General features: G+C 63.5%; 1 protein-coding gene across 1 annotated transcript; it reads right to left on the reverse strand.

Moving 5' to 3' along the window:
• Positions 1-36: 36 nt before the first annotated feature.
• HEPACAM (hepatic and glial cell adhesion molecule) lies at positions 37-7,907 on the reverse strand. Its single transcript, XM_068916808.1, has 7 exons — positions 7,791-7,907; positions 4,703-5,044; positions 4,233-4,514; positions 3,748-3,841; positions 3,537-3,610; positions 2,770-2,840; positions 37-2,677 (listed from the first exon to the last, which is right to left on the reverse strand). The coding sequence occupies exons 1-7, from the start codon at positions 7,852-7,854 to the stop codon at positions 2,399-2,401; spliced, it is 1,206 nt and encodes a 401-aa protein (XP_068772909.1). The 5' UTR covers positions 7,855-7,907; the 3' UTR covers positions 37-2,398.
• Positions 7,908-9,172: the final 1,265 nt, after the last annotated feature.

Below are 9,172 nucleotides of genomic sequence, written 5' to 3' on the forward strand. Positions count from 1 at the left end.
CCCCCCCAGCACACAAAGGCACCCGCGGGCCCCGCCGGCCGGGTAGTACGTTTAGTTTATTGGTTAGTAGCGTCCGCGGGGCCCGGGGAGCAGGGCCTTGCGCCCTGCACCCCAAGCGCCCCGGGGTGCCCCGGCACTTGCCCCGGGGCCCGGCGAGCTCGGCCGGCCACTCTCCGCTTTCGTCCTAAACCTATTTCCCGGTAAGGCCTAGGGGAAATGCAAACGTGCGCACGCAAAAAAACCCGGGTGATTTTCACAGAAAATCCAGATGCGGTGGAGGGAAGGGACTAACTAGCGAACGGGGGGGGGGGGGAGGCGAGCGGCGCAGCGGGGCTCGTTCGAGGGGCTCGAACCCTCGTTTTGGGGACGGCACAGCCGGGGGCGCTGCGGGGAGGAGCTGGGGACCTCCCTCCCCGCCGGTGGGCTTGCAGGCCTGCGCGCCGCGCGGGCCGGCTCGCGGGCACAGGCGCTCTTGCACGCGCCGGGCACGTGCGCTCTCTCCGCACGCGGCATGCACGCTCTGGCTGCGCGACCCATGCACGGGCTTACCCGCGCGCTCGGCGCGTGCTCGTTCCCCTTGCTCCGTGCACGGCTCTCGCTGCCCGCTCCGTGCACGTCGTGGGCCCGCGCTCTCTGCACGTGCTGCAGGCCTGCTCTCCCGGTGTGTGGCCTGCATGCTCCACGCACGCTCTCTCCATGTGCTCTGTGCGTGCCCTCTGCCCACGCTCCGTGCACGGTCTCCCCACAGGCTTCACGCACGCCCTCTTGCATGCTCTGTGCATGCTCTCTCCAAGCACTACGTGCACGCTCTCTCTGTATGCTCTGTGCATGCTCTCTCTCTTTGCATGCAGTGTGCATGCCCTCTTGCATGCTCCGTGCAAGCTCCCCCAGCATGCTCTGTGCAAGCTCTCTCCCAATGCTCCATGCATGCCCTCTTGTGCGCTTCGTGCACACTCTCTTTGCCCGCTCTGGGCACGCTCTCTCTCTGCAAGCTCCACGCGTGCTTTCTCTGCATGCGCCATGCACACTGTCTCTGCATGCTCCGTGCGTGCCCTCTTGCATACTCTGTGCACGCTCTCTCTGCATGCTCTGTGCATGCTTGCTCTGCATCCTCCATGCCTGTCCCTTGCAGACTCCCTGCATGCTCATGTTGCATGCTTTGTGCACGCTTTCTTTTCATGCTGGGTGCATGCTGTCTCCAAACGCTCTAGGCATGCCCTCTTGCGCGCTCCATGCAGGCTCACTCTGCACGCTCTGTGCCTGCTCTCTCTGCGTGCTCCATGCGTACTCTCTTGCATGCTCTGGGCACACTTTCTCTGCATGCTCTGCGCAAGGTCACTCTGCACACCCTGTGCACGCTCTCTCTGAATGCTGCATGCACGCTGCGTGCATGCCCTGTGCACGCTCTCTCTGTGTTCACCATGCATGCTCTCTTGCACGCTTTCTCTGCATGCTCCAGGCATGCTTTCTCTGCACGCTTCGCGCACACTCACTATGCAGGCTGTGTGCCTGCTCTCTCTATGTGCTCCATGCATGCTCTCTTGCATGCTCCAGGCATGGCTCCAGGCACACTTTCTCTGCACGCCCTGTGCACGCACACTCTGCATGCTGTGCACATGCCCTCTCCGCACACTCCGTGCACACTCACTCTGCGTGCTCCAGGCACGCTGCTCTCTCCATGTGTGCCGTGCATGCTGCATGCACGCTCTGTGCCTGCTTTCTCTGTGTTCACCATGCATGCTCTCTTGCACACTTTCTCTGCATGCTCCAGGCATGCTTTCTCTGCACGCTCTGCGCACACTCACTCTGCACACTCTGTGCGTGCTCTCTCTGTGCACTCCATGCCTGCTCTCTTGCACGCTCCGTGCATGCTCCGGGCACACTTTCTCTGCACGCCCTGTGCAAAGACAGTCTGCATGCTCTATGCCCGCTCTCTCCACGTGCTCCATGCATGCTCTCTTGCACGCTCCAGGCATGCTGCAGGCACACTTTCTCTGCACGCCCTGTGCACGCACACTCCGCATGCTGCGTGCATGCCCTCTCCGCACGCTCCGTGCACGCTCACTCTGCGTGCTCCCTGCCTGCTCTCTTGCACGCTCCAGGCACGCTCTCTCGGCCCGCCGCGTGCACACGAGCGCTCCCCATGCCCCGCGCCCGCTCCCTCCGCGCGCCCCAGCCGCCCGCGCTCTCCGCACGCTCCGGCCACGCCGGCCAGGGGCGCAGCGGCGGGAAGGCCCGCCAACCTGGAGGGCTGGGGGGAAAGGGGTGGTGGTGGGGGGGGAGGGAGCTGCTCCGGGTGGGAATCAATAGCAAATTAGTGACTTTACGAGGAGCCGAAGGCCGGCCCTCGCGGCTCGCCCCCGGCTGCGCCGGCACGCTGGCGCGCCTCCCGTCCCGCTCAGGCGCTGATCTCCACGGCGGCCGCCTCCTCCGGCTCCCGCCCGACGTGCTGCACGCCGGCAGTCCGCAGCAGGCGCGGGGCGGCGCGGGAGCGGGCCGGCGAGCCCGGCGGCGTCCTGGCCGGCCGCGCCGAGGCCGGCGAGCGCTGGTGGTAGCGGCGGGCCGAACGGCTCGGTGCCGGCGCCGGCGAGCGCCCCGCCGGCCCGTAGCCCGGGGCGGCCGGCTCGGCTCCGCTCCGCGCTTCGCCCGGCGCCTCCTCGTCCGCCTCCGGCGAGTCCTGCCGAAACGAAGGCCGGCGGGCGGCGGGTTTGCGAGGCCCCGGGCCGGCGGGCGGGAAGCTCGACGCCGCCGCCGCCGCCGCCGGCTCACCTTGTCCTTGAGGACGTAGAGGGCCACGGGGTTCTTGCGGTCGTGCTCGCCGCTCCGCGGGACCACCTCGACTGCGGGGGGGGCGAGGGCGGCCGTGGCGCCTCCCGGCCGCGGCGCCCTCCCCTTTGCTCGTCCTGTAGCCTCCTTCTCCCTCTCTCCCCCCTCCCCAACTCCCGCCCAGCCCCGGCCCCCCGCCCCCCCTTTGCAGCCATGCTTGTAGCAAGGGGATGCTGCGGGGGGGACGCTGCGGGGGGACGTTATAGGGAATGATATGGGGCTGCTATGGGGTGCTACGGGGGATGCTACGAGGGTGCTATGGGGGGTGCTATGGGGGATGCTATTGGGGGCAATATGGGGAAGCTGTGGGGGATGCTGTGGGGGATGCTATGGGGACACTATGGGCAAGATATGGGCAAGCTATAGGGGATGCTATGGGGAACGCTACAGGGGACAATATGGGGAAGCTATAGGGGATGCTATGGGGGATGCTGTGGGGGACTATATGGGAGATGCTATGGGCAAGATATGGGCAAGCTATAGGGGATGCTATGGGGGATGCTACAGGGGACAATATGGGCAAGCTATAGGGGACACTATGCGGATGCTATGGGGGAAGCTATGGGCAAGATATGGGCAAGCTATAGGGGATCCTATGGGGGACGCTATGGGGGATGCTATGGGGGAGCTATGGGGGATGCTATGGGGATGCGATGGGGATGCGATGGGGGACGCTATGGGGGATGCTATGGGGGCCCTGCCGCGCTCACCCTCGTGCTTGAGGTGCTCCTCATCCTGCTCGGCGAACTCGGGGGGGTTCGGCGCCTCCGCTTGCCGCTTCCCCCTGCCCGAGGCGAGAGGCTGTGACCCGCCGGCCAAAATTCCCGGCCCCAGGAGCCAGGAGCTGCAGGTGCCTGGGGCGGCAGCGGCGGCGGGCACCCAGCACCCTGCACCTCGCACCCCCCCCGAATTACCCCGTACTTTTTGGAGGGCTTCCAGCAGGCGCAGACGGTCACCAGCGTGACGAGGAGGAAGATGCCACCCGTGGAGAGGATGATGTAGAGGGAGCTGCGGCCTGGGGGAGAGCAGCCGTTGGGCGTCCCAAGGTGGGGGGGAAAAAAATCCCCCAAATTTGAGCCCGGGAGTGTTTGCAATGCCAACGTCGAGCTTCCCTTGGGTGCCACCTCCAGATGCGGAGTGCCAGCTGCAAACCGGCGCAGTCCCGAAACGCCTTGTCCCGACCCCACTTTTGCAGAAACGGTGCAAAGCGCCAGGGTTTTGCAAACCCCTTTGCTGCAACCCGGCGGATAGTTGGGCATACGCAACGCGCCGAGCTCGTTTCGGGGCAAGACGAGGGAGCGCAGTTGCAAAAAAATCCTTGCAGCGGCGTTTCCCTCCCGCAGCCAGAAGGCGATGCAAAACATCCCCTCCCGCACGGCGCGGGCAACGCCGCCGGCCCCGCTTACGGTAGACGGTGAGCTTGACGGGGACGCTGCGCCCGTGGCTGATGGGGTTCTCCACCAGGCAGCTGTAGACGTCGTCGTCGGCCATGAGGACGCGGGTGATGGTGAGCACCTTGTGGTCAGGCGAGAGCAGCAGGCGGGAGTCGTTGCTCAGCGGCCGCCCGTCCTTGAGCCACGTGTAGCTGGGCTTGGTGCCGTTCTCGTGCGAGCAGTTGAGGGTGAAATACTCGCTCAGCTCCAGCACCGTCGAGGACGCCACCACCACCTGCGGCTTCGACACGGGGACTGGGGGAGGCGAGCGAGGAGGGAGCCGCCTGGGAGGCGTGCAACCCCCCCAAACACACCCCAGGCGGCGAAACCCTGGCAAATAGCTCTTGCAAAAAATTGGTCGGTCCCCGGTGCATCCCGCTGGAGCTTGCGGCCCTTTCCCGCGCCCCCCCCGCGCGTCCCGACGCCTCCTCGCCGACCCTTACTGTCCACGGTGAGGTTGATGGTCTTCTCGCCGGTGAAGGTGTCGTCGGTGATGGACACCTCCACCTCGTAGGTGCCCTCGTCGGCCAGCTGCAGCGGGCTGATGAGCAGCGAGCCGTTCTCCAGGATGCGGATGCGGTCGCGGTAGTCGGGCCGCAGGTTGCCGATGATCTCGGTGCCGATGGACTGCACCACGGTGACGGGCTTGTCGCGCTTCAGCTGCCACTTGACGACGGGCTTGTCGGCGCTGGCGCTGCTGTAGCGCACCGAGAGCAGCGCCGCCTTGCCCGCCGTGCCGCGCACCAGCGCCGCCGGGCTGGTGATGTTCACCCCGTGCAGCAGGCCTGGCGGAGAGAGCGGGCGTACGGGGAGGACGGGTAGCCCTCGAGCATCCCCTTCCTCCCCCCCCCAAAACAAACAACCCCCCTCACCACGCCAAATTGATGCTCCGGGGCTGAGCGGTCCATGCTGGAGTTGCTCGCCGCGTGTCCCGTCCCCATGCATGCTGCAGTGGGGTGCGTGCAGAAACGCACCGCGGCGTGGGCACACAAATGCGTGCACCGCCGGGCACGTGCAGAAGCGCTTGCAGGCAGAAGCGCTTACACGGCGGGGCACGTGACATGCCTGCAGCATGGGGTGCACGCAGAAATGCTTGCGGCGCGAGGTGCGTACGGCAATGCTCACAGCATGCCATGCACGCAAACACTGCTTGCACCGTGGGGTTCATGCAGAAACGCCTGCACTGCCGGGCACGTGCGGCAATGTTGAACCGCAGGGTGCATGCAGAAACGCCTGCACTGCCGGGCACGTGCAGCAAATGTTGAACTGCAGGGTGCATGCAGAAACGCCTGCACTGCCGGGCACGTGCAGCAAATGTTGAACTGCAGGGTGCATGCAGAAACGCCTGCACTGCCGGGCACGTGCAGCAAATGTTGAACCGCAGGGTGCATGCAGAAACGCCTGCACTGCCGGGCACGTGCAGCAAATGTTGAACTGCAGGGTGCATGCAGAAACGCCTGCACTGCCGGGCACGTGCAGCAAATGTTGAACTGCAGGGTGCATGCAGAAACGCCTGCACTGCCGGGCACGTGCAGCAAATGTTGAACCGCAGGGTGCATGCAGAAACGCCTGCACTGCCGGGCACTTGCAGCAATGCTTGCACTGTGGAGCGCATGCAGAAACGCCTGCACTGCCAGGCAAGTGCAGCGATGCTTCCACTGTGAGTACATGCAGAAACGCCTGCACCGCTGGGCACGTGCAGCAATGCTTGCACCACATGGCGCATGCAAAAATGCACCCTTCGCCCCGTAAAAGTGCATGCACAAGTGGAAACCACATCGCCTGGGCCCAGAGGACGCCCTCACCCCACGTTTCACCCCTCAGCATCGGGGGGTTCAAACCAACGCACGCAATTCAGCATGAGAAAACCCTAAAGCATCCCATCTGCCCCCAAAATGCTGCAAGCCCCCAGGGCCGGATGCCGTTAACCCCAGGGCGAACAAGCCCCGGATTGACGGAGGGCGACCGCAGTGCCCGGAGCAGCAAGAAAGGCTTTAAACAAGCCCGAAAGTCATGGGACCTATTGGTATGCAGAGCCCGTCCTCCTTCCCTGCAGAAAGAAAAAAACTAGGGTCCGGGTTTAACGGCGCTTTTTCACTCAGGGGAACGGGTCGTGCAAAAAAAAAAAGGAAAAAAAAAGTCGGGTGCTTTCGCAGGAAAAGGGGCACATTTGGGGCTTGGCCCCTCGCGGCATTTTGTGAAACGGGTGCTCGCGGGCGCTGCGATTTTTATTTATTTTTGCAAAATTTAAAAAATTTTTTGCAATTTTTTTTTTGCAATCCTTTTTTTGCATTTTTTTCTTTGCTTTTTTTTTTTTTTTTTTTTTTTTTGCATTTTTGTCCCTTCCCCCTCCGGCCCCCGGGACGCCTTTCGCGCATGAATTCCCAACAATAACGGTGCGCAGAGCCCAAAACCCTTTGCGAACGTCCCGCTTGCTCTTTAACCGCTTCGGCCCGATTTCAGCCCGAGCTCCACCGCCTTTTATCCGCCTGGCCTTTCCCGAGACGGCCGAGGCCACGGAGGCGTTAAGCGCTCTGGGCCTCGCCGGCGTTATTCGCTGGCGACGTTTCCACCCTCCCGCCAGCTCGGAGCCGCGTTTTTCTCCTTTCGCGGGGTTAAAATCCCTATTCCCTTGCGGGAACCTCCCGAAAAAATCCGGGTCGGTGCTCCTGACCGCTCCAAATTTCTCTCTTAGCTTTCAGATTGATTTGCCCCCCCCAAATCCTCTTTTTGGCTGCTCGCTTCACCTCATCCAGCAAAATTCATCCCTGGATCCGTATCTCTTCCCCAAAGAGGCATCCGGCTCCTTAAATTCCCAGCTCCCCATCGGATAAACAGATGAATTAAGTAATAAACCCTCCAAAAATCCCTTTAGCTACCGGAGCCCTTTACATTTCCTCGCCGCACACACGGCTACAGGTGCCTCGCGGCCCACGTTGCGCCCGGAAAGCCGATCGCATCTTTAATGAGCTGCGGAGATTTTCCTATTTATGGGGGGAGAGACGCAGCCGGGAAAAAAGAGCCCGGGAAAAAGAAAGAAAGAAAAAAATCCAGGAATTTTTTTTTTGGGGGGGGGATTTTGGAGGCGGCAGCGTGTGAACCATCCCCGCTTCAGAGTTGCCGGCTGCGGGAATAGGGCTGAATCCCTTAAATTAGGAGCCGGGGGGGGGGGGGGGGGGCAAAATGTCCGCGTCAGCGATTCCCACGCTGCCGCCGGCGGCTTTCCCGGGGGCCCGGTGGGCGGAGGGGGCGGTTTATCCTCCCCGGAAAGGGGTCTCGAAGCCGGTTTAGAGGCTTCGGTAATAAGTAATTAATCGTCGACGAGGCTTAAGCAGCAAATGATCAAGTGGGGCCCCGGGCCCCCTCGCCAGGGGGTGGCTCCCCCCGCAGCCGGCGGCGAGAAAAAGGGGTTTTTGGGAGGCGGAAAAGCGCCGCCGACCCCCCAGCCTAACTTTTTGGGTTTTTTTTTATTATTCCCCCCCCCCCCCTTTTCGGCCCCCTCCCTCGGCGGGGGTCTCGGGGAGCCCCTACCTGCGTGCAGGGCCAGGAGCCAGGCGAGGGGCAGGAGGCGGCGGGCGCCGGGCGCTCCCCGCATTTCGGCCTCGCTCGGGGCCGCGGCCGCTCCGGGCACGTCCCGCGTCGCCGCCGGGCGCTAGCGCTGCCGCTGCCAATTTTTTTTTTTTTTCCCCCCCCCTCTTTTCTTTTCTTTTTCCTTCCTCCCTCCTCTGGCGCTGGGCACACAGAGCCCTGTGTGTTGCTGGCGCTGACATTTGCAGCCCGCGAGCTCCTTCGTCGCGGGGTTTTTTGGGGCCTTTGGCTGTTTATTAAGGATAACGGACGCCGCGCTTTTAGTAAAAGGAGGTGCTCTTCCCCCCCCTCCCCACCCACCACTCCGCGGCCCCCGACTCCCCTTTTGCTGAGACCTGCAGAACTCGTCACACGTGTGTGGCGCCCACCATGCCCCGAGCCCCCACCCAGGGCTCCGGCCCCCGCGGGACGCGGTGCGCTGCGGCGAGGGGCCGTCGGGGAGAAGGGAGGTCCGTGGCCTTGAATTTTGGGGGGACGTTTCGGGGGACGCTATGGGGAGGTACGATGGGGGGTGCGGGGGGGGTTGCCAGGGAGATGGTTTGGGGGATGATGTGGGGGCAGGTTTGGAGGTGTTCTTTGAGGGTGCTGTGGGGGGATCTATGGGGGTGCAATGTGGGTGCTGTGGGGATGTTATGGGGGTGCTGTGGGGACGCTCTAGGAGTACAATAGGGGTGCTATGGGGATGATGTGGGTGTGCTAAGGGGGTACTGTGGGGGGGTGCTGTGGGGACACTATGGGGGTGCTGTGGGAGGGTGCTGTGGGGGTGCTATGGGGGTGCTGTGGGGATGCTGTGGGGGTACTGTGGCGGGGTGCTGTGAGGGTTGCAATGGGGATGCTATGGGGTTGCTGTGGGGGTGCTATGGGGTGCTGTGGGGGGGTGCTGTGGGGATGCTGTGGGGGTGCAACGTGGGTGCTATGGGAGTACAATGGGGATGCTATGGGGGTGCTGTGGGGATGCTATGGGGATGTTGTGGGAGTATAATGGGGTGCTATGGGGATGCTATGGGGGTGCTATAGGGGATGCTATAGGGGTGATGTGGCAGTGCAATGGGGGTGCTATGGGGATGCTATGGGGGTGCTGTGGGAGTGCAATGGGGGTGCTATGGGGATGCTATGGGGGTGCAATGAGGATGCTACGGGCATGCTATAGGGGATGCTATGGGGGTGCTGTGGGAGTGCAATGGGGGGTGCTGTGGGGAGGCTATGGGGGTGCTGTGTACCCACCACGGGGTCGCTGTAGGACACGGCCATCCCCGGGCCCGCCCCTCGCAGCGCAGCCCGGCCCCGGCCCCGGCCCCGTCGAGGCGGGACGCGAACCCGCGGCC

This window comes from Struthio camelus, chromosome 22, assembly GCF_040807025.1.
Source record: "Struthio camelus isolate bStrCam1 chromosome 22, bStrCam1.hap1, whole genome shotgun sequence".
NCBI classification, from domain to species: Eukaryota; Metazoa; Chordata; class Aves; order Struthioniformes; family Struthionidae; genus Struthio; species Struthio camelus.

Excerpts from the sequence above, each read along its gene's own strand:
- HEPACAM (XM_068916808.1), bottom strand. The coding sequence starts at position 7,854 with ATGCGGGGAGCGCCCGGCGCCCGCCGCCTCCTGCCCCTCGCCTGGCTC. Across the intron at positions 5,045-7,790 it reads GCTCCTGGCCCTGCACGCAG|GCCTGCTGCACGGGGTGAAC; the intron begins GTAGGGGCTCCC and ends TCTCTCCGCCAG. Across the intron at positions 2,678-2,769 it reads TCTACGTCCTCAAGGACAAG|GACTCGCCGGAGGCGGACGA; the intron begins GTGAGCCGGCGG and ends TCGTTTCGGCAG.